Source organism: Pinus tabuliformis, chromosome 8, assembly GCF_031772625.1.
Source record: "Pinus tabuliformis cultivar Carrire ecotype Pingquan chromosome 8, CPIR1, whole genome shotgun sequence".
NCBI classification, from domain to species: Eukaryota; Viridiplantae; Streptophyta; class Pinopsida; order Pinales; family Pinaceae; genus Pinus; species Pinus tabuliformis.
The window spans coordinates 1,913,262,120-1,913,288,178 of NC_142294.1; the positions used below are offsets into that span (position 1 = coordinate 1,913,262,120).

Consider the following 26,059-nt stretch of genomic DNA (forward strand, 5'->3'; position numbering starts at 1 on the left):
TAGAGTCAGGAGCATCTCAACCAAGTTACTGGAGCAGGTATTCTTCCATTTATAGATTACTTATATAAATGGTTGCGATGAAATTCTTACTTGTTTAATATGTTGTAAATAAATTTTAATTGTATATTGTCATCCAATAAATGTTGAGTTATAAATAAGTTATTACCCTTCTTATTGTGTTTAAATTAAATAAATTTAGTTTTTAGTTAGAGGACTCTAGGATGGATTCTCACATATGGTATGAGAGCCAAGTTTCAAAATCTAAGGCCTAAATCCCACTAACCCAACAAAGCCCTAGATCAAAATATAAATCCCGAGGCAACTAAGAACAACTCCAAAAAAAAAAAAAATGATTCCAAATATATTTGAATTATAATCTTAATACAATCATCATGAAGCTAAAATTTTATATGCGGGATAGTTTTTAAACAATTTGGTTTTTTTTTTTCAACCTAGTTTGTCTAGGCCTTGGAGAAACACACATCCCTTTCCACTGTCAATAGGATGCATACTCAGAATAACCTGTGATGAAAATAAATCGGTTTAAATTATGTACACAAATTCTGACAGTTTTCAGAGTTGATGAGATTGAACAAGTTAACTTGGAACTTATAAGCCCTCGAAGAACTCAAATAGCTTAGCTGCAACAGAAATCCTCAAAGCTCCTTCTCAAGCCTCTACAGCCCCAACAACATGGATTCTCCGACACTGCAAAGCGTATATCTTTACTTACAGTTTTTGAAACAGGAACTGCATTTTTTGACGAAACGGATAATCTTCTATTGGGCTTTATAGGCTTATCTTTTGCAGGCAAGTCCAAAGTGTTTACACTCTTACTTATGATTAAAATGTGCTTCTGTCTTTCGGGGCGGCAGTCACCAGATCATTTGTCTCAGGCAACGTCTTGTTTTCTTGCTCTTTAATAGATTGTCGGATGGACCTTCTTTGCCTAGTTTTACCTGCGTGAATGGCAAAATAAGAAAAAAAAAATTAGAAACCAGGAATGTGGACACGGGGTAAAAAAACATAATACAAGTTAGTCTTACAGGAAGGTGGATTTTGGAAATAAAAAGAAAAAAAACACCATAGAAACCAAGAATGTGGACACGGGGTAAAAAAAAAAATACATACAGAGCATTTTAAAATTTCTAAAGTTTGTAAAAAGGGAAAATTGTTTTTTTTCACTGAGAAGGTTCAAAAGCCAACCATTTTACTGTCTGTTGAGAACAAATCGACATTTATTACCTTTAAAAAAAAACTCCTCCAAATTTTGCAATCTTTAAATGAGTGGAATTGTCATTTTCAACTGTTGAAGTTTCTAAGTTTACTTAGTTTAGAAACCCTTCATGCACTTTTTTTGATTTATTCCTACCTACTTGTTATTTTTCTTTAACAAGTTATTTACATGGTAAATACTGAAAATAAACACCAGTGCATGCTCAACATATTACAGATCAGCAACTAAAAGAAACAAAAAAAACAAACACACCACATGACACCATTATTTTTGGACCGATATCCCCAGGAAAACCCAATGCGGGAAAACTGGTGTAGCTATCTAGGGGTTTTCTTATTAAGCAATATCAGAGTACAATCTAGGTGTTGAAACTGGCCTACCCAACAAAGAATTTCCTTAGCAGCTATACCTCACAGTTTGAGAGAAATTTCTTGGCTGAAACCTCGGAAAAACCCTTCCTGCAGCTCCTCAGCACAAAATTACTCTGCAACCCCAGCGTCTGCCCAATCTGGACTACATCAGCCCCTCTTTGTCTCACGTTGGCCCTGCATCAGCTTTTCTTGGCCTGCGTCAGCCCCAGGAGGCCCTACGTCAGCTTTCTGGGCCTCTGCGTCAGACACGCTGGCCTCTTTGGTGCTCTGCGCATCACTTGGCTGCCTCTGCGTGGCCCTGCGTGAGCCCTTGCTGGCACTACGTCACTCTCCTTGGCTATTGTGTTGCTCTCCCGACACAATCTCTGCCTTCTCTATTTTTTTGTTCTCAATGCCCCTCAGTTTCTCTCCCGATCACTGATTCTATTTCTCTTAGCAAACCCCACTCTAGAGAATAGAATGACTGAACACTCTGGTGTGCTCTCCATGTGACCCTCAAGCCTCCTCTTATACTTTTCCTGTTGAGATATCAACGACCGAGATTAAGTCCCTAATCAACAACTAAGATTAGATCTGGCTTGATCCATGTCTTTTGGACCATTCTAACACAGATTCATATTAATACACATTAATATTTTATTTTTCCTAAGTTTAGACTTAGGGACTCCATTAAAAATATTAATTGTTTTAATATTTCCTTATCTGTTTAGAATCTTCCCAAACCCTTTCTGGGTATTCGAGATCTCATGTGCCCCAACCTCTCCACCAAATTTCATGGCTAGAGCACATCCGATGCTACCCCAAATCAACATCAACTTTTTGACTACATTCTTTACCAATAGCAATAGCATCATCATCACCAATTGGAAACAAATCTTCTTAAGTTTCTTCTTGAAATTCAAAGTTTTCTTGAGAATACCTTTCAATTTCATCATTGTTGTCATAAGGCTACCTTTTATGTAATTCAATTTCATCTAAAGACTCTCCAAGTCCTACCTCTCGGAACCCTTCTTATTAACTTATATGCATCAATGGCATAAAAGTATTACACTCTGAGATATGTTGTAGATAATGCATAAAACGGAGAGAGCAGGCTCAGAAAAGGGACCATACACAATTGGAAATCTGTGTATCTTTTAGGTCTTATATGAAATGTTTGATGTAAATTATAAATTTAGGTCTCTTCATACTCATACACAGTTCTCATAGCTTTACAGTTATTAAACTTAGTCAAATTTATTAATTCTGGGTTTTACATTCTGGTATAGTTGAGATACTTTTCTTTAGGACATTTTTTACACTTAGATAACCAAATATGTTTACCAAGAGTTACTGCCCACCATAAATTATGCAATTCACTACATAAATTTATATAGAAGTTTACTGAGGTTAGTGCCCACCAAAATTACACTTAGATAGCTAATTATGTTTACCAAGAGTTACTACCCACCATAAATTATGCAATTCACTACATAAATTTATATAGAAGTTCACTGAGGTTAGTGCCCACCAAAATTACACTTAGATAGCTAATTATGTTTACCAAGAGTCATTGCCCACCATAAATTACGCAATTCACTACATAAATTTACATAGGAGTTTACCGAGGTTAGTGCCCACCAAAATTTATGCAAATTGTGGCAGAACCTTTAGATAGAAGAATTATTGACTTAGTAAACAAGGATAACCTATCTATGTATACAAGAAGGTTGTAATTTCCTATAGAGTTAAGTCCCTTTAATAAAATCAAGATTATTTCTTAAAAATTGAGATTAACATTAATACAAGGAAATATTATTTTGCAGAAAATATATTTTCTTACAACCATATTAATTCATATAATGACAAGATTTAGTGAGAATGTTGACCTTTTAAGTTGCATTAAAACAAGTTGTTTATTTATTAATAATATTCAATAATATAAATGAACTTAAGTGAAATTTTTGCAAGCTGCTCACATTATGCTTGATGCCATGCATAATTCTTAACATTTTCTTGATGCAACTTCTTGAAAATTTTTAGAGACACAATAGAGTTATATTAGATATTGTCATAGTATTAATATGCACATGTTTACAAAATGGAAATCCAACATATTCAGATCAAAGTGTTAAAGGTGAATACCAATTGATTAGCACATTAGAACCTCCTTTAAGACAATATATAATAACGAAATATTAAAACATGTAGCACTAGTCATTCTATATATATCATTGGGATAGTAAATACCTAACAATAATGTCAGCGTTGAGTTGATTGAGGCCATTAGACACCTAATTTGAAAACACAAGGATAATAGACATATACATAAAAATAAAAATGACAATCTAGCATTATTGATAGAATTTCAAGAGGACACCTAGTTATAATAATGTGATTAAAATGGTAAGTTAATGTTTATGTGAATGCTCAAAATATATAAGATGGATTTAGGATTATTGTTTAAGGATATCTAAAGATATTTGAGGGTGACTAGCAATGCGTCGTAGCACTTTCTTAGATAGCAATGGGAGAGGATTTGGTAGATCCATAGTTATCTTCTCAATATTAGAAATACTCATTTACAAGCATAACAAAAGGAAAACTTACACCTATCATTATGCAAAACATGTGTGAGCCGAGTAAGAATTGACAAGGCCCTAAGTTGTGCTAATAAGTCTTGCATATCATACAGATATTTGAACAATTCAAAATGGTGAGGACGCGAAGAAATCAAGGTCAAGGAGGGTCATCACAAGGACCTCCTACAAATAACCCATTACCTTCACCGGAGTTGGCTCTCATCTTGTGTTCCCTAGAAGCAATTAATGAGACTTTAAGAGGGTGCCAAACAATTGAAGTGGAAGTCGAGCACTCTCCATCGGGGTTGGGAAAACTCGAGGGATCAAGAGACTCTGATAGAGGACTTCCAATCGAAGACATTACTAGGGAGCTCCAAAAGATTAAGCTCCCAGAGTTTGTTGGAGGTCGTGCAAGCGAACGTTCAAAAGCCTAGTTAGAAGGAATGAGAAGGTGCTTCGCACTAAGAAATTATACTTCCAATTCAAAAGCTAAAATAGCGGTATTCGAACTCAGAGATAGTGCTCTGAATTGGTGGGGTAACTTAGAGCGTCAACTACACCTCACTCCGGACACAGTTACTTGGGAGTTATTTGAGGAGAGATAAAGCAAAAAGTACCTACTAGCACATTATGAAAAACAACAGGTAGAAGCCTTCCATGCTTTGGTACAAGGAAATTGTATGGTAGAAGAATATGAGATTAGATTCATGGAATTGGTCAAGTATGTCTCCTACATGGATATTGATAGAATTGGTCAAGTATGTCTCTTACATGGATACTGATCAGCACCAAGCAGATCGTTTCATTTATGGATTGAACCCTAAGATTAGGACAATGGTGTGGATGTGGAAACCATCCTCAGTTGCAAAAGCTATGGAACATGCTCGTTATGTTGAAGAGCACTTAGACTTAAAGGGTGGAAACAAAACCATTTTTTCACAACAACCAAGGTTTATGGGGAAGGCCCCTCGTACCTTCCCTACGAGGGGAGTTTGAGGCCACCGCCATATGGAAACAGGGTTGTACCTAGAGCACTGACAGTGGGGATTTCAAAGGTTACTAATGCAGCTTCAAGGATTCGTGCAAATCAAGGTCATACACGAGGAGCAGCAAGTAGGGGCAGGGGTCCCAAGGGAAGGAACTCTTTCCAAAGAACTCCACAACATTATGTTCAAAGTCTACCACGCATCACTTGTTGGGGATGCGGGGGACCTCATTACCAGCATGACTGTCCTGAGTTACAAACTGGTAACAACCGTAGAGAAGGAAAAGCACCAATGGGGGGAGCAAGTAGCCACCATCGAATCTATGCAGCAATTGATAACCAACAAGTTGAACACCAATCTGCCGTGGTAGAAACCTCAGGTATGATAAACAAAGTAAAAGTTAAAATTTTGTTTGATTCAGGTGCTACAGATAGTTTCATTTCACCAGTTGCATTAGAAAAATGTGGGTTGGCAGCCTATGAGCACAATGACTTTAAGCAAGTTGAGATGGCTTCTGGGATAAAACAAGTAGTAGGACCTAGTGTTGACCAATGTTAGGTAAACCTCGGGGTGTGTATAACTAAGTTGAAGGCATACGTCACAGCATTGGGGACGTACGATGTAATTATTGGAATGGACTAGCTAGAAGCTCATCGAGCTTTGGTAGACTGTTTCAAGAAGAAGGTGATTTGTTTAGATGATGAAGGTAGGTCAATTGAGATTTGTGGAATCAAGAGAGGAGTGTCGCTACGATTCATATCCATGATGAAGGTAAAACATTGTCTCTGACAAGGTTGCAAACTATATGTGGTCGAGGTTGTAAGTGACTAGAAAGGACCCTCCCTAGATCAACACCCAATTTTGTCAGAATTCAAGGATGTTTTTCCTAAGGAATTGCCTGGATTACCTCCTGTAAGGGAGATTGATTTCACAATCGACCTAAAACCTAGTGCAGAAACCATATTTAAGACACCCTATAGGATGACAACTCCAGAACTTTGTGAGTTGCAGATGCAGTTAAAAGAGCTTTTAGACTTGGGATTTATTAGACCTAGTATTTCACCTTGGGGTGCACCAGTGATTTTTGTCAAGAAGAAGGATGGTTCCTTAAGGCTATGCATAAATTATAGGGACTTGAATAGAGCCACAATAAAGAATAGGTACTCGATACCTAGAATAGATGACTTATTTGATCAAATGAAGGGAGCAACAGTTTTCTCAAAGATCGATCTACGATCCGAATACCACCAATTGAGGATTAAGGAAGGTGACATCTCAAAAACTGCATTTCGAACTCAGTTTGGGCACTACGAGTTCGTAGTTGTTCCATTTGGTTTGACCAATGCACTAGCAGTATTCATGAGCCTCATGAATGGTGTGTTCAGGAAGTATTTGGACCAATTTGTGCAAGTCTTTCTGGACGACATTCTTGTGTATTCCAAGAATGAAAAAGAGCATGAAAAGCACCTAAGGGTTGTATTGACTTGCTTAAGGGAAAATCAATTGTATGGAAAATTGTCAAAATGTTCCTTCTTTCAGAAGAAAGTTCATTATCTTGGGCACATCATTTCAGGAGAAGGGATTTCAGTTGACTCGGAAAAGGTAAAGGCCATAATGGATTGGCCAGTACTGAAAAATGCTCATGAGGTGCGTAGTTTTATGGGGCTAGCAGGTTATTATCGTAGGTTTGTGGAAGGGTTTTCAAGGATTGCAAAACCCATCACCACATTACAGCGAAAGGGGTCAGGTATGAATGGACATATGAATGTGACACTACATTCGCTGAACTAAAGAGGTTACTAACTAGTGCACCGATCCTTCAAGTACCGGACATGGAAAAAGACTTTGTTGTCTACACCGATGCTTCGAAGCAAGAATTGGGAGCAGTATTGATGCAAAAAGGCAGAGTAATAGCTTATGCATCTAGAAAATTGAAGAAACATGAAGAGTTGTATGCTACCCATGACTTAGAGTTAGCAACAGTGATGTTAGCTTTGAAACTATGGAGACACTACCTCGTTGGGAGAAGATTTGAGTTAAAAACAGATCATCAAACCCTGAACCACCTCTTCACTCAAAGGGATTTGAATGCCAAACAAAGGCGGTGGAGTGAATTCATGAGTGAGTATGATTTTGAGATCTCATACATTAAAGGAAAGGAGAATGTGGTGGCCGATGCACTAAGCAGGAAGCCACGAACCTTCTCCCTAGTAGCCTTGAGGGTAAATTTGAGGGAACATGTGTTGGAGAAACTCTTTGAAAATAGTTGGTATCTAAAGGTTATATCAGCTTTCCAAAGTGGGACGCAGATAGAACCAAAGTTTGAGGGATATGTCCTTGAACCAAATGGACTATTGAGATTTCAAGGGAGAATGTACATACCTAAGGAAGGGGGTATAAGAAGGACCATCCTCGAAGAGTCACATAGAGCACTCTATTGTGCACATCCTAGAGTGAAGAAGATGTACGCAGACACAAAGAAACTCTTCTTTTGGGCAGGCATGAAGCACGACATAGTCCAGTTTGTCGCCAAATGTCTTGAATGTCAACGAGTGAAGGTTGATCATCGCCATCCAGCAGGACTCCTACAACCACATGACATCCCTATGTCTAAATGGGAGGTAATTTCTATGGATTTTGTTGTGGGTTTGCCACTCACGTCACAGAGGCACAATGCTATATTGGTTATAGTTGATAAATTGACCAAAAGTGCCCATTTCATCCCAGTAAGAGACACTTACGATGTTACTGATGTGGCACGAGTTTTTATAAGTGAAGTTATTCGACTACATGGGTTACCCACAAAGATCATTTATGATAGAGACTCTCGATTTACATCTAGGTTTTGGACAAGTTTGCAGTCAGCACTAGGGACTCAGTTAAACCTGAGCACTGCATATCATCCAGAAACAGATGGGCCAAACAAAGGTCGTGGAGTGAATTCATGAGAGTATGATTTTGAGATCTCATACATTAAGGGAAAGGGGAATGTGGTGGCCGATGCACTAAGGAGGAGGCCACGAACCTTCTCCCTAGTAGCCTTGAGGGTAAATTTGAGGGAACGTGTTGGAGAAACTCTTTGAAAATAGTTGGTATCTAAAGGTTATATCAGCTTTCCAAAGTGGGAAGCAGATAGAACCAAAGTTTGAGGGATATGTCCTTGAACCAAATGGACTATTGAGATTTCAAGGGAGAATGTACATACCTAAGGAAGGGGATATAAGAAGGACCATCCTCAAAGAGTCACATAGAGCACTCTATTGTGCACATCCTGGAGTGAAGAAGATGTACGCAGACACGAAGAAAATCTTCTTTTGGGCAGGCATGAAGCACGACATAGTCCAGTTTGTCGCCAAATGTCTTGAATGTCAACAAGTCAAGGATGATCATCGCCATCCAGTAGGACTCCTACAACCACATGACATCCCTATGTCTAAATGGGAGGTAATTTCTATGGATTTTGTTGTGGATTTGCCACTTGTTAGCGCTTGAAATTTCACCTCAGGCTGAAAAAGGTAAACTCCAAGGCAACATCAAACCACTTAGCCTCGTAGCTAGCCCTACGGGGCAGGAGAGGGCTCTCTCCGGTCTATCTCGGCAAAGATCTTCAACAGGCAGAGATAACCAATAAGGAACACTGATTTTAGGCTAGTAAACTGATAAAAAGGTTTGATTTGGGATTTTTAGGGTTTTGGTGGAAAATTGGGGAAAGGCAATTTTGGGTGCGGGGATTGGACACAGTTTTCACAGGGGGTTCTTTGGGGCAAGGTAGGAGACTGTATTGATGCCTTTGAAAGATTTGGATGGATGAGAATGACTGGTGAGGAGCTAAGGAGAGCAAGCAATCACCTTGAATTCTCCTTAAACAGCTGAAAACATTGATATTAAGCAAACTTAAAGGCAGAGCATAGCAACCATGAATTCTACCTTAACACTTCATTTGCCTAATTTGCAGAAGAAAAAGTAAGAAGATGATTCACATAACAAACTTACAAGTACAAAGAGAAACACACCATCAATACATGTAACCACAGGAATCCCAAAAAGGACTGCAAAACCCTGGTCTTCCTTTGCCAAAAATTGCAGAGATACAATGAGTAATACAATAGAAGCTTTCTCCCTCAAGAGTCCAACCATGAAAATGACCAAGAAAGTACATAATATAGGCAATCTAACATCTTTCCTTGCCTCTAGGGGTCGAGCTCACTATCCTAGGAGCTGTTTCAACCAATTCCAAACTGAGCACTAAAATCTAGGCAGTCAAAACAACTTGCCTCTATAAGCTAGGAAACCAATTCATTCATTTAATTTTTGCCTATTTCATGAATGAATCTTCTAGAAGAGATAAATAAGTGTCAAAGTATCATAAAATTACATCTTTTACATCAAGGAGGATCAAAACCCACTCCAAAAAGTCAAACCTAGTCAAAACTGCGTTTTGCTGAGCTGTAGGTGCATTTCTGGAAAAATAGCCTGATGCGTAGCGCCCTGATTCTCAACGCGTAGCGCGCCTTTGGGCCTGCTTTTGAGGCACTTCCCGGAGTCCAAATGAGGCAAAAGTGGGCTTGTTGGAAAGGTCTGGATGTCTACTTTCCAACCCAAGTGGAATTTCTAAATTTGGTGACCATTTGCCCCTCCAAAATTGCAACCTCCCAAGACTGCTTCCTGTGTGTCAAAAAAGTGGCAGAAAGTCATTTTTTGCTTGTTTTTTGACCTTCTGGAGGCTCAAAACTTGATGGAATCTCTTGGCAATTGCTGAGCAAGTGTATTTTTGCATGACAAATCCAAAAATGTTGAGTTTTCATGAAAAGGAGTTGCCCATCTTCAGGGTAGCGCGCGGCGCGCTACGCGTTGGGGAAGAAAGCCTGTTTTTTGCCCAAAAAATTCACAAATGACCAAAAATGCTCAAAAATTTTTGAAATTTGTGCAGAAGGTAAGTCATTTAGCACCATGCTCCTTCAAGGAAGCCTCAGCCAAGATGTGGAGGGGATCAGGCCTTTTTCTTCGTTTTAGTGCCTTGGCCAACCGTCCTTTGAGCACCTTCATTTTTGCCTTACATACGTGCATTCGAGCCCAATAATGGTTTTTCATGTTCCGGAGCATGTCCTTATCTTTGTTAGCCTTGGCCAGCAACCTCTCCAAATGAGCATTGACCAGAAGAAGCATAGCCTCTCGCTCAATGGGTACCAAATCACCGGGTCTCTTACGAGCCAAGTCGCGGTCTTCATGGATCCTCCGCAACTCATCGAGAGTGTGCTCATCCTCTAATTGCTTGTTGCGCTGCTCTAAATATGTGATTGTCCATTGTGCCATCTCTAATTTTTCTTGCAACAAGCGATTTTCATCCTCCCGTTGCTGAATGATCTCCTTAAGCTCCGAGCTAGGAAAACGGGTGTCAAGATCAATGATGTCAATATCTGGATCACCTGACAATCCCTCCTCAATCATGGGCTGCTTGCCCCTCTCTCATACCTGTGCTGCTGTCGGAAACGAGGCCCCTTCCACCTGGTGTGGAGATAACACTCGCGGTGCTGATGAAGAAAGTGAGACCCCTTCCACCTGATGTGGAGAAAATACTCGCCGAGCTGATGCAAATAAGGCCCTGTGGCCTCTCTGATATGTGACCAATGGAGGGGAGCTGACATGTCTAGGCTCAGGGATGTTATACTGCTGTGAAGGTCCTCCCTCCTCATGAACAACCTCAGAGGGTGGTGGCGCTGTGAAGAAATCTCGAGAGATGAAATCCTCCCATGGAATACCCTGCTGGGCCAACTGATGCATGACCACAATCTTGATCAAAGGATAATGGTAGATGCTCCTGTGTTGCTGTGCTGGGCTCTTTCTCTGCACCAAGGGCACCATCCTCTCAATATTCCGGCACATGAAAAATGGTATGTTCATCATCCGTACCCGTGTGAAATGCATCAACAAGCGGATATGGTACGAATACAAACGTGAAAATCTGCCCTCACAGGTGAAATAGCGAATGATGAGCCTCATCAAGGGTGCATACTCATCCCTCAAGAATCTGAAAGGAAATACACCAGTTAGGTGCCTCATATATACAGGTTTAATGTAGGGCTCATACTGGAATCTGTCCAACAGCTGGCGCTTGTTCCACTCTTCTCCAACATTGGGTATCCCTGTTGCTTGAGCAACAACCTCAGGTGACAATGTAAAATCCACCCCTGCAAGATTCACATGCCCGTTGTGCAAATGCAAAACAAACAAGCGGACCAATTCCCTGTGGTGCTAAATTTGGGAAATTCTCTCGCAATATTCATAGCATGATTGATGACGGAAACATGTGACTGCAAGTGGACAAGCTTGCAAATAGGCCAAAGAGGTGGGCTCCTCTCTCACATGCTGACCACCCTTACCACCCCTGTGAGGCCTCCTTGGCACCTCAACCTCCGGTGTTGACTCACGGTCATCACTTTGCTCATAATCTGTTTCGGTTTCTGACATGGTTTCAAGAGAAAAATGGCTGAAATGTACTGCTGCTTCTGCTCAAATGACCTGCTGTTTTGACTGTTTGAATGTTGCTCCAAGGGGACAAAAAACACAAGGGAGATGTTAGGGAGGGGGACTTTTGAGGGGATTTAGGGAATATATATATATATATATAAAAGGGAATTTAGGGAAAGAATTGTGACATATACATCATCACATAATCATAATTTGCAGGGGTTTGATAGGAGGTAGGGTTTAGGGAGATTTTATTGAATTTTAGGGATAGGTAGGGTTTTAGGGCTTTTGATTTTTTATTTTTTTTGTTAGGGAGATTAGGTGAAAATGACAAGGGAGGGGATAATGGGAATGTGGGGAAATGAGGGAGTGAAAAAGGATGACCTTGGGCAGCAAATGTAAAACCCTAGCTCACATGCATTTGAATTTTTTAAACATAATACATATGAATTTTCTATTTCAACTTGATGGCATTTGACCCATTTTCACGCTCATGTTATCTTTACAAAGCAAAAACTTCAATGATTTGAGGCCTACCTGAAGAAATTGAGGAGGAAGAAGTCGATTTGTGGCTCACTGGCAAATTTCTGAAGGTGGAAACCCAACGCGTAGCGCGCACCCAACGCGTAGCGCCCGACCAATTTTTGCACTGCAGAGACTGCCCTGACACGTAGCGCGCGCCCAACGCATAGCGTGCAGGCCCTGATGCGTAGCGCGCAGGTGCAGTCACCAAATTCGCCCAGTTTCACACTAAATCGCCTTTCACACTTGCTCTTGGAGTCTTGGAGACAAAAGAATTACAAAATGAGGAGAGAGGGGCTTTTATAAGCTTGATTTAAATTTATTTCCCCTCAAACCCACTTTATAATGTTTATGCAATGACACTTTTTAAAACTAATTGCTGCTGACTTGTGGTTTTCTTTTGTTATGAAATTGGTTGAAATGATGCATTTCTTGAAAATTTTTGCAGGGATAGCTTCTGAGAAGTCTTGGCAAAAGAGACCAAGGCTGCATGCCAACTTCTGGAGAGTTTGAATTTTTTACAATTTCTTACAAAAAAAAGAGAAAATGACCTTGCCTTCAAAAAACAGGGTTTTTGAACTCAAGGTAAAAATTAGCTATACAATATGAAATCATTTGAAGTGATGCTTTGCTGGACATCCCTCTGGCCTGCTGGGCATTTATTGACCTTAAAAGACATGACCTCAAAAGACAAAATTGGACTAAACCCTAAACCTAGGACCTTGACTTCAAGACAAGACCAATGACCCTGTAAAGAATTTTATTGACTGAAACAAACTGGATCCAGCAATGCCAAGAGGGGAATAAAGACACAAGCTCCTCCATCAGGGTTATGGCATGCCTAATGGAATGCAATAAGATGACACTGATGAGACACCTACTTATGCAAATGCAAAGAGCTTTGATCGCTGATGGAGGGCTACTAGACCGACTCTAACACCACTCACGTCAGAGAGGCACAATGCTATATTGGTTATAGTTGATAAATTGACCAAAAGTGCCCATTTCATCCTAGTAAGAGACACTTACGATGTTACTGATGTGGCACAAGTTTTTATAAGTGAAGTTATTCGACTACATGGGTTACCCACAAAGATCATTTCTGATAGAGACTCTCGATTTACATCTAGGTTTTGGACAAGTTTGCAGTCAGCACTAGGGACTCAATTAAACCTGAGCACTACATATCATCCAGAAACAGATGGGCAGACTGAAAGAGTAAATTAGGTTATGGAAGACATGCTTAGAATGTACGTCATGGATAATCAAACTCAGTGGGAAAGGTACTTACCATTGGTAGAGTTTGCCTATAATAACAATTACCACAGTTCAATCGGGATGCCTCCTTATCAAGCTCTATATGGGAGGCCATGTAGGACGCCATTGAGTTGGGAAAAGTTGGAGGACCGAGTAATAGTTGGGCCAGAATTAGTTCAAGAAATGGAAAAACAAGTTATGAATATTCGACGAAGGTTAAAGGAAGCACAAGATAGATAGAAGAGTTATGCTTATTCACATAGGACTGATCGAAGTTATGAAGTAGGAGACCAAGTTTTTATTCGTATCCGACCCAACAAAAGCACCATTCGATTTGGGAAAGGGACAAAGTTGTCACCTCGGTTTATAGGACCTTTTAGGATCAAGGAGAAGATTGGACCAGTTGCCTATCGTCTTGCACTGCCACCCCATTCTCATAAAACTCATGATGTTTTTCATGTATCTATTTTACGACATTATGTTTCTGATGAATCTCACAAACCGGATTGGATGATAGGGTTCGACAACTCAGACGCCGCATGGTGGACCAGGTTAAGGTCTAGTGGGACAAGTATAGCCCAAGATCTGCTACCTGGGAGGATGTAGAGACTATACGTCGTGACTACCCCTCACTTTTTGAGCATCTATGATGCCCATTTTGACTTAGATAGCTACCTATGCTAAGGCTCTATTTGCAGTTCCATGTTATTTATTTATGAACGCTATGTAATATTGATGCATTTAGTTGGACAGGTGAAACTACTTATATAAATCATTAGATGGATTAGGTATTGATGATGGAAATGTTTGATGTATGACCTAATGTACGACTTACTTGGTTATGATTTATCTAGTGCATGACTTATCAGAGTTATTGTTGTTTCATGTATGGCTTAAGTGGATATGATTTATCTAATGAATGACTTAGTGAAATTATGATTTATCTAATGTAAGATGTATTTCCAGTATGAACTACAAAATTGACATGTGGATACTAGATTTAATAACATAATGTTTAAGATCACTTATTTATATATATTTTGTTGTTATATATATGCATGAATGAGAACTAACTTGCAGATTGGAAAGAACTATATAATAACCAAGATCTACTCTTCCATTGGGGAAGGTCGAGACATCTAATAAGGAAATGTATGATGTACATTGTTCTATTACATTTTGTATCTACTTGATATGCACTCTTATGACATAGGTAAAATGTAAATGGTAGGTGAAAAGACTACCTGACTAGATTATTCAATGACAAGTATCCAACCAGCGTTGTAGTGTGGTTCATATTAGGGTGTTGACCCTAGTTGTGAGGAGGGGTGGAGGTATTTATCACTGTGTAACCTCCAAACCTGGAATCATGGGAGGGTAGTGATGGACATGCTCCCCTAGACGTGTGATGACGATTGCCAGTTGCTCGCTGGGGAAGTTAGGTCGATATAGTTGACGCTTCCGCCATATTGGTTTTATCAATGGTTAGATTGATATAGCCAATGCCATAGTATATAGCAACAGAGGATGGACAAGGTGGGAGCGAAAGTAGGTTAGGAAGGATAGGAGGATATAGATTAGTTGGAGACTCTTGATGGGAAGTGGTATCATTGTCTGACTTACTTAATTTTACTACTATAACTCTCTCTCTATTTTGTTATGCCTTATTGTCAAACTTCTTTCGAACTCCTTGTATCTTTTTCACTCTAACTTCGGGACGAAGTTTTTTGAAGGAGGGGTGTATGTAATGCCCTACTTAATCTTATCATGCAAATTTTTATTAGTGTTTAATTTACCTGAAAATATTGACTTATAATTATCAAGAAATATTGGTATATACCTACATTTGTAAAACTGTAATTGTATTTTACTGATATAAATTTTGTTATTGTTATTATTTAATTCCCAACTTGTCTTCTCAAATTTAATTTTGGATAGGATATGGTCTTCTCCCATTTATTCCAAATTAGATATCCATATCCCAAGGTGTCTTTTCAAATCTAGTTTTGAGAAGATATGGTCTTTTCCAATTAATTTCCAAATTAAATATCCATATCACAAGGTGTCTTCTCAAATCTATTTGGGAGAAGATATGGTCTTCTCCAATTTAATTATAAATTAAATTTCCATATTTTATTCCCAAAATGTCTTCTCAAATCTACTTTGAACAATATATTGTAAGAAAAATCAAGGATACTAAATGAAAGGATGAGGGGGTAGTCATGACATTAATGATAGGTGGTTGAGGTGGATGGGAGGAAGAGACATAAGAGGGGAAGGATGATGAGAGGAGAGGGGGAGAATCCTTGGTCTTGGCTTTGGTTTGGAGGATTTTGTTTTGGAGGAGGAATGTGGAGAAAGAGAAAGGAGAGAATGGAGAGATAAATGAGGGAATACAAACTTGGATCTGAAGAGTGTTTGTTTAACATGGACACATTACATCTGGTTGGACTTGGTCTCGAAGGGTTAGGGAACCTTTGGAGATTCCTTGGGCTAGGAAATCATCCCTAGTTGGCTAGGAGGTAAAGTCAGTTGGGTAGTCGAGAGGAGCATCCCAACAAAGTCAGAAGAATCTCAACCAAGCTACTGGAACAAGTATTCTTCCATTTATTGATTACTTATGTAAATGGTTGCAATGAAATACTTACTTGTTTAATATGTTGTAAATAAATTTTAATTGTATATTGTCATCCAATAAATGTTGAGTTATAAATAAGTTATTTCCCTTCTTATTGTCTTTAAATTAAATAAATTTAGTTTTTAGTTAGAGGACCCTAGGATGGATTCTCACAGCACTAATGTAAATTATTTACTTTTCCTAAGTTTCTTTTAGCCCAATAAGCCAACATAATAAAATGTGTTTTTTCTTATGTTAGTCTTAGGCTCAATTACATTAGCAACTTGCTCACACTTGAGCAAGTGTTCTAAGGAGAATGTGGCTGACTTCTGCATGCCTAGGACCTACACGCAAGGCCTGTGCAGAAGTACCTGCCCGAGCTACAAACATCAACAAGAGTTGTGTCCAACAGTTAGGGTTCTGAATTATTTGCAAAAAGATAGCCTGTTGGTATTTTCATCTATTGAATCTCACAGAGTTGTGCATAAGACTGTCTCTTATGCACAGACATATGGTTTCCCTATTAAATGGCAAACAGCCCTTCAACTATTCCACTCCTCAAAGATAACCGAAATTCAGTGAACAGTAATTATCGGACGTAAGTAAATAGTAAATACAACTCAAGTCCATCAAAACCTGCAAGAAGCATACAAATGATAAAAGAAGATATGCTTACTATTAACCTGGGCATAAGTGCACAAGCTGCCAGATACGTTACAATAACACAAATAGAAGACTCTTGCTATTCTTTGTCATCAAAATGTGAAACAACACATAAGATTCAAATAGAGACATTTTGCTTCTATTTGAACATGGTTAGATTCAGGATTCAAGCATAAAACAAAACTTATTAGGTAACCACTTATTATATTGTAGCTTACAGGATCTGCAAGAGCTGCTTCAATGTCTCTATTCTGCTCAAGTGTTACCAGAGACCCAAGTATTCTCAAGATCATTCTGTTAGCCCCTTGAACAGTAAAAACATAGAATTCCAACTGACCAATATGTGCACTTTATTTATCACCCCTCGCTTTTAAAAGCAGTAAAATAGAGGTCAAATATTCATGCAGAGATGTTTTTTGCTGCAAAAATCATAACCATGGGTACACAACAAAAGGGTGGACAACAATCAATGGAAATGATGCAATTCTACAAATTATCCAATAACAAAAGAAATATATGAGGCATTCCTCATACCATGGGCTCTTGTTAATTAAATAGTAGTTAAACTTGACTTTATCAAGCTCAGAATCCTCTGAATGCTGTTCCAGCCAGTTCTTCAATTCTAGGTTACTAGACCACACCTGAACATATATGCTCATATCTCAGAAACAATTCACATTTAGATATTAACCGAAGAAACGATGAAAGAGATATTATGACAAACAGTAACTTAAATTTCCAAGCTAGGCAAAAGGTTAGCAAGCATAAGAGAAACAAGGAAGAAAATAAAGAATCAATAAATAAAACAGCAGCATCTAAAGATTGTTAAGTAGGCCAACCTGCTCATAAAAAATGCAATCCAAAATTTTGGCAGCTTTAACAGTAAGAATTAGAGCCTCTCTGTCTCCAGGGCGAAGTCCACTTAACTGATTTCAAATGAACATCATTAGAGACAGCTTTTTGTTGGGATAATAAACCAAAACTATCCCTCACAGTAAACAACAAATTTTGAAAGAGCAACTTTTATCAAAAGAAACAAAACATGTCAAATGTAACAAGCACATTAAAATTTGGGCCCACTACCATTTGTATTAACTATTTAGTTTAAAATTGTAAAAGTCAAGTGTACAAACTAGGTGATTTGCCATGTCTTCAACTAAATTTCAAAATTCTATGGGAATAAATCCACTGATCGACTCATTCAACAAAAGAAGTTATCAATATGCTAGGCGCAAGTACCATACAATTCTCCAAATGTTCTCTCAACATCAAGACAGTTGTTCTATCTTGTTTATCTTCCTATGTGTTAACCCTCATTTTGCATGAGGCCTATAGTAGTGAATGTTTTGACTACCCTTATGATTTCCATCACAAAGAGCTTTGGATGGTTAGGGTGCTCATTTGGTTCCTTGGATTGTTGATGACATTGTAAGATACCCCCTACTATCCCTAGCCCCTACTAAGGGTAGAAGGAGGCAGTTACTATCCTGAGCTGACCTCCAAAGTCCAATTGTAGAAATGGGATCTAAATTTTTCGATCTTTTACAAATTCTTCAAAACTTCAAATGGAAACTTCATTGTATTTGTCTCGTCGAGACCTTTCCAACGATATAAAATTTGATTCAATCCAACTTCCGGATCGAAAGATGTGGCCATTAAAAAAATGGCCTATCAGCTAGTGCCACGTCATTTAACCTTCCCTGTGGCAGTCACATGGTTGTCCAGTCATGAACCATATCATACCACGTGGCAGCTGCTGACCTGCTCATACCAAGTCACGAATTAACTTCTCAATGGATCACAAGGCCCCAAACTCTAGCATAATATATGATATGATGTGCGCGAGTACGAGCCCTCTATGACCACGTCACCCTGGGAATGAGATCCCAGCTGGTTCCAATACTGTCCCCTGTTGAAACTGTCGGGGACAACCTTCCAGGCTACGTTGCATTATAGCCTTACAATAAGGTTAGCAACCCTAGACTTATACATGAACGCATTCACACCACGCAGTGCTTGTCCCCACTAAATGGCCCCACGCGCCAAGTCACCCCGGGACCTAAATCCCAAGAGTTCTACCACGCCCTCAGTCCAAAATCTTCAAGGTCCGGGGTGACGACACCGGTCCTAAGCGTCAAGGTGACATCAACCTTCATCATGCCCTCCACGTCATATGCCATGTGACTGTCAGTTCCACTGAAGGCTCTAGGCCCCTTGCGAATTGCATAATTCTCATTGTATGGGAAATGTGCCATTTTCCATAGTCTTTCTTTGAGCATTGACAGCATCCCCACTGCTACATCAACTCGAGCATTTGATCCCGGCGAGACTTGCTCAGCCTTCCATCAAAATCTCTGGGGTACCAAACCTCTGAGACATGTGGGTGGCTATAAGCGTTCAGCTCTCAACGGCACTTAGTCAAAAGATCAAAGAGGGTTTATGCCATTTCCTTCTGAAGTCATGTGCTTCAAACTTAAGAATTTCAACCCATACGTAGTAACTATTAATGCACGTATAAGGGCCTTCGCCAAGGCCATTGACACATGGTCTATAGATATTCAATGGTATAAGAAGGTCCTTCCAAGGTTATCCCTCCTGAGCATATGGGAAAATGTCGGCCTGATAGCGAAAACATGTTGATGCAAGTATTCGTTGATTAACATAGATTGATTCATCTCTTCATACACAGTCCATTTAGACCAATTTGCAGGCTCAAGATGGAAACAAGGATAAACCCATTCCCAGGAAAATATTCAATAAGTGCTCTTAAACAGGAGATCACATTCCTTATTGTTAACATGAACAATTTATCAACACAATGACTAGTTATCCAAACATGCCAGTGCAGTTATTTAATCATTAACAGAGATCCCCATCTCTTCATGCTCATGTATTCCTAGGTTAATTTCTAGCTCATAAATATCCACAAGAATTGAACCATTCCTTAAATCCTTACACAAGATATTAATATTCCTTACTCATACAGAAAAACAGCACTCAACATTATCATGACATATTTCAGCACAATAAACATAGACATGATAATCATATGCACAGAGACCTAGAGAATATTTATCTTATAAGATATTTTGCAACTAAGATTGGGACTCTAACTATCCACCCAACCTTAGACAAGCTACAAACCTATAGCCCAAACCTACACAATATTTGGAAGTTCAAATTGAATGCATATTGCCACATTGGAACATGCACAATGTTAGAGATTGGAGAATCAAAAGTAAGTCAACGACTCAACACAACAACTTGCATGCAGACAAAGATATCTAACAAAGCTCACACAAGGACAAAATTAGGTTACTTCCATACTCCAAGCCCATACCTCGCTTATTTGATGCTTGCAACGAGTGGTAAGTTCCTCTTCATGTTAATCCCTTGAACACATACTGAAATCAAAAAGAAGTTTGTCGAATTTCAAACCAAGTTTTCAGATTCAACTAGATCTTAATTTCAAGCTTCAATGTGGTAAACCAAGTGACTATGGCACTAGCTACTCACAATGGTTGACAGGTCCTATCCCTTCATTAGGTCATGTCATTTAGTTAGGGTATGTCACTTTTATTATTATTATTATTGTTTGATGTTTGAATATATATCTTCATTACATATGTGGTGGAGCCGAAGGAGCACATGACGTTGGAGATATTTTTGGAGGGCTCACCTTTGGATACTTGTTTAATGGTTGTGATTACCATGAAGCTTGACATGTGTCACTATAGAGTGTGAAAAATTGGTTACCCAATTCCTACTGCAGCAACTAATGTTAATTCTTCTAATTGTTAAATCGATTAACCAATTTACTTGTTGTGTGCTACAACAAATATTGAATTAAATACACTGCAGCCTACACAAATAAAAATTGCGGAAACTAAATACAGCAAAAGAGAGAAATAAACATCACACACATCTACACAGTTATTTTTGGACAAATTTCCCCGGAAAAACCCAATGCGGGAAAACCGATGCAGCAGCTGAGGGTTTGTATTATTAAGAAGTAGTTTTTTCTAAATTTAGTCTTTGGGTGCCTTGTTGGCTATCCAATACAGAGAATATGGCTGACAGAGAGATGAGTGAGATATACCTCACACTATCACTGGAGATCCTGACTAATCCAGCCACGAAATGGCTAGCCCCTAGATGTCTCTGCACAACCTTTGCGTAGTCACTGTGTAGGCCTTGCGTCACAGCTTCTAGGGACTGCGTCACTCCCCCTACTGATTGATTTGCTTCTGGACTTCAATTTCTTCCCTCCCGGTCTCACACCCGGCTCCTGACTCCAAAACTCGACCTCTCCAACAAAATATGGATCTCCTCACAGGCTTTGCGCTGCTACCACGTCAGCTTATGTTGCCCAGTGTAGCCTCTATGCTACCTCTTCCAAATCTCTCTCTGCCTCCTCTGCAATGTATTCCCGGATCAAGAAATTCTCCAACCGGAACTATCCCTGCCCCTCACTGCAAGAAATCACTTTGAATCTCTCTCTGGCAATTATTGCACTGCTCTCTTTAGAAATTCGATCTCTGATCTCTCACTCGATGTGTTTTCCAAATGCTCATCAAGCCTCCTCTTATAATCCTTCTGTTGAGAACCAACAACCCAGATTAGATTCTAATCAATGGCTCAGATCATTTTGGCTTGATCCTCGTTTTCTTCTAAAAGTTTCACCCACAGTTAGATTGGTACCCTTTAATTATTTTAATTCCCTAACTTTAGACTTAGGCACCCATTAAAAATAATTAATTATTTTAATAAAACTGAATCCGGGTGGAATTTCCCAAAGCGATTTCTGGGTATTGCCGAATACATGCGTCCAAGACTCCCTGCAAATTTTGAGGCTTAGAGCACATCCGATGCTACCAGAAATCAACACTCCCTCTTAGCGAGGAATGTGCTCTAGTAATGCAACCGGCTAAAGCATCACCCTTCTCTGTAACATCTCCCTCTGTGCTGTTGATGTCTGACATCATTGCCCATCAACTGCTGCGCAAATCCTACATCTATACTGCTATTGACACTGCCACTGCCAACACTGCATCTGTACTGTGTGAAAATTCCTAAGTCGGAATACCTACTACAGCAAACTAGTGTTACTTCTCCTACTTGATTAAATCATACAAGTTATTTACTATCTTCTATGGTAAATTTCGAAGTGAATACATCTACAGACTTTACTTAATTTACACATATGCAGAAACAAAATACTGAGCAAGAAAGAAAAATACAACACATAGGACACGATTATTTTTGGACAAATAGTCCCTGGAAAAACTCAATGCAGGAAAACCGATGCAGCAGCTCTGAGGGTTTACTCTTATTAAGCGGTAGCAAAATCTGAATACATCACTGAATACCTCATTGGGTTATTCAGTTACAGAGAGAAATATTGGCAGAAGCTTTGTGAGTTTACCTCACACAATCACTGAGAAAAGTCTCGGTTGTTCTGGCTACTGGATGAGATGCCCCTAGCAGGCACTGCGCTACCTCTGTGCTGCCTCCACATTGTCCCAGTGTCAACCCTTTCAGGCACTGCGTCACCCAGCGGGGAATTCGATAAGAAGCCTAGAGTCACTACTCTTAGCCTCCCGGTCTCACACCCCAGCTTCCGGCTATTGAAATTGACCCACTGCTCTGATTTTCGACTTTCTCTCTTTACCTCTGTGTGGCCCTTCTCGCCCTACGTCAGCCTCTGTGTGAAGGCTTCTGGATCACTTACTGCCTCTCTCTGCTAATGCATCTCCGGATGAGAATCTCTCTCTCCAAAAGCTGCTATCCCTACCCCTCAACTGCAAGAGATTTCCTTAATCGATTTTTCTTCCTAAGTACTTCTCACTTCAGAAAATCGATTTTCTCTATCTCTCTCTGTGTTTTCCAAATGACCCTCAAGCCCCTTCTTATATCTTTCTGTTGGACAACCAATAGCCTATATTAAATCATAATCAAAGGCTCAGATCGTTTTGGCTTGATCCGTGGCTTTTTCTAGAAGTTTCACCCTTGATTAGATTATGAAACAAAAAACTTCTGATACGCAGAAATAGATATATAAATATTTTATTAAAATGATGAATTACAGATGATGATGATTACAATTGGGGTTCCTGGCTTATATACCGCCATGGACACCCTTTGGGGAAAGGGCATGATCTTATGATCGTGCCCTTTCGTCTAATTTAACTGAAAATTAAATAATAAACCTAATCTAACTAATTTTTACATAACATTGCCTTCCTCTCGAAAGAATGCTTTGTCCTCAAAGCATACGTAACGACGGATGTTGTTGACAAAATGCTTCATTCTCCCAAGAAGCTTCTTCTTCGGGTAAGTCCTTCCACTTGATCAGATATTCCTTGATAGTACGATATCGAAGCTTTCTTTCTCTAGTAGACAAAATACCTTCTGGTTCTAAAACGACTCTTCCCTCATCATATAGGGATGGAAGTGTTGTTTGCGTTGTTTGATTGTTACCTAGTGCCCTTTTAAGGCAAGATACGTGGAAGACGTTGTGAACACGACTTGTCTCTGGAAGGCTTAAACCATACGCAACTTGGCTTAATCTTTTTGTTGATCTGATAAGGTACGTAAAACTTTGGTGCCAATTTGTTTTTTCCTTTCTGTTTTAAGGATAATTGTTTGTATGGTTGGAGCTTAACAAATACCCATTCTCCAACTTCAAACTCTCTTTCGGTTCTGTTATGGTCTGCTTATTGCTTCATACGATTCCTTGCATTATTCAGGTTTTCTTTTAATATTTGGACGATTTTTTGGGTTTCTTCTAGTTGATCTTTAACAGCGAGTAGATTTGTCTGGACAATAGCTAGATCCTTCCATTTCGGGGGTTCATACCCATATAGAGCTTGAAATGGCGTCATTTTTGTTGATGTATGATAAATGGAATTATACCACCACTCAGCAAGATGTAACCATTGAGCCCACTTATTTTGTTTTTCTGTAGTGTAGCAACGTAGGTAGGCCTCCAAACATTTATTGACAACCTCTGTTTGGCCATTTGTTTGAGGGTGATAAGCGGAACTCATATTTAGGTAGGTTCCTATATGGCTGAACAATTCCTTCCAGAAATTACCTTTGAACTTGGCATCTCTATCACTCACAATGACTTTCGGAAAACCGTGTAACTTATATATATTTTTGCAAAATATTTCAGCGATTTCTTTTGCTGAGTATGACTTCTTTATTGCCATAAAGTGAGCATATTTGGTGAGTCTGTCGACTACTACAAAAATCTTGTCCTTGCCTTCAGATACTGGTAATCCTTCGATAAAGTCCATCGAGATTTCTTCCCATTTCTGATTTGGAATGTTTAAAGGGTGAAGTAATCCTGGTGTCGTAATATTTTCACTTTTATTCCTTTGACATGTGTCACATTCTGCTACATACTTCTGAATATCACGATTCATTCCCTTCCAAAAGAAGGATTGACGTGCATTGTAGTAAGTCTTAAAGAATCCTACATGTCCAGCTGATGGTGAGTCATGTAATTCCTTGAGTATCTTAAACTTAAACTTGGAATTTGTATTTAGATAGATTCTTCCCTTATACCATAGGATATCATTCTTCCACTCAAATTTTGAGTTGTTGGGAAGGTTATTGATTATTGTCGTTATTTCCGGATCCTTGGCATACCAGAGATACAAGATCTAATTCGGAAGCATGAAAAAGTATTTCAAGACCTACCTATGAAGATGCCGCCTAATAGGGAAATCGAGCACACAATAGTAGTCAAGGCAGGATCACCCCTATCAACATCAAGCCATACCGATATCCACATACCAAATGAAGCGAACATAGTTCCTTCTAAAAATTAATTACTCCAGAAAACTTGGAATATAAAGATATCCATGAGGATACAAATATTATATATTAAATATATGAATAAGAATATTAATGAATGATTTACAAATGAGAACAAGAGGCTTGTTTATATACCAAGCAAAGTGTCTCTTCATGAAGAGTCATGTCCTATTAGACATGCCTCTTCAACCTAATTACTAATTTAACTAACTATTATTTATGATTATTATCTTTTACATTATATTTATATTATTTATATATTTTATATATAATTATAAATTATATATTATATAATTTTAATTTATATATAAAATTTATATATACTTTTTTGAGACCCACTTTTCTTTTTTTATGAGATTTTGTATCCTTTTTGTTTTTTTGTTTTATTTTTTTTTCTTCTTCTTTTTTTAATTTATTTACTTATATATATATATATATATATATATATATGGCCAAAGGCCTAGAAAAACGGAGGAGAAAAGGAGAAACTCCCAAATATTGAGCAAAATGCTTCAATTATACGACAACAAGGTTGACGAATTTCGATAGTCAAAGACTTGGATAGGAGAACGAGCTCTGTGCACCGGTTAAGCAACCTAGAGGACCGAACTGCTCTGATACCAAATGAAGCGAAAAACTTATGATATGCAAAAATAGATATATAAATATTTTATTAAAATGATGAATTACAGATGATGATGATTACAGTTGGGGTTCCTGGCTTATATACCGCCATGGACACCTCTTTGGGAAAGATCATGCCCTTTCGTCTAATTTAACTGAAAATTAACTAATAAACCTAATCTAACTAATTTTTACATAACAGATTAATACCCATTAATATTTTAATTTTTCTAAGTTTAGACTTAGGAACCCCATTAAAAATATTAATTATTTTAATAAAATCACTTCTGGGTGGAATTTCCTAAAACACTTTATGGGTTCTTTGGAAGACTTGGGACCAAGCCTCCTTGCAAAATTTGAGGCATAGAGCACATCCGATGCTACCCCAAATCAACATACTGCAACCCTCATAAGTTTTGCATCTGTGTTGTTCCTTGCACTACCATTGCCAACATTGTATATGCACTGCAAACGAAAAAAAATTCAAAATTACTAAACAAGTGTTCAGTATGATGCATCTGTTGCTGGAGTTTTAACTACTGCTAGTCTCTGCGCTAACCCTTCGAAGCCTCTGCATTGCTGCTGACCCTGCTCTATGTCAACTGCACTGCTGCCAACTCTAGCTTTGCGTTGTTCAGTCTTTGGTGCTCTTAGCCACTGCAACTGTCACTCCGACACTTCTCTGCATCAACTAACACTGGTTCATCCTGCTACTCCTAATCTGGGCTCCCGTAGCAAGGTATTGATCCAAGAGGTGGACTCCTCAAGGATCATGTCCATCTGTAGTTCTTTTGAACTACAGTTCTATATCACCCCACCTTTGGGCAATCATGGCAAACTCCTCCTCGATCTGTGCGGATGCAACCTTCAGATCATGCTTCTCATCTTTGTTCTTCTTCTTGAGAAGATATTGTGTAGTGTAGTGATCA

The 26,059-nt window shown here is 38.8% G+C and overlaps 1 protein-coding gene across 1 annotated transcript in view; it reads right to left on the reverse strand.

Annotated features, from left to right (window-relative positions):
• Positions 1-26,059, reverse strand: part of NUDT3 (nudix hydrolase homolog 3) — a 587,520-nt gene that overhangs the window by 383,725 nt on the left and 177,736 nt on the right. Inside the window, exons 7-8 of the mRNA XM_089374741.1 lie at positions 17,522-17,608; positions 17,217-17,323 (exon numbers count right to left, since the gene is read on the reverse strand). Of these exons, the coding sequence (XP_089230867.1) occupies positions 17,217-17,323; positions 17,522-17,608 (194 nt within the window). The remainder of the gene's footprint in view (positions 1-17,216; positions 17,324-17,521; positions 17,609-26,059) is intronic.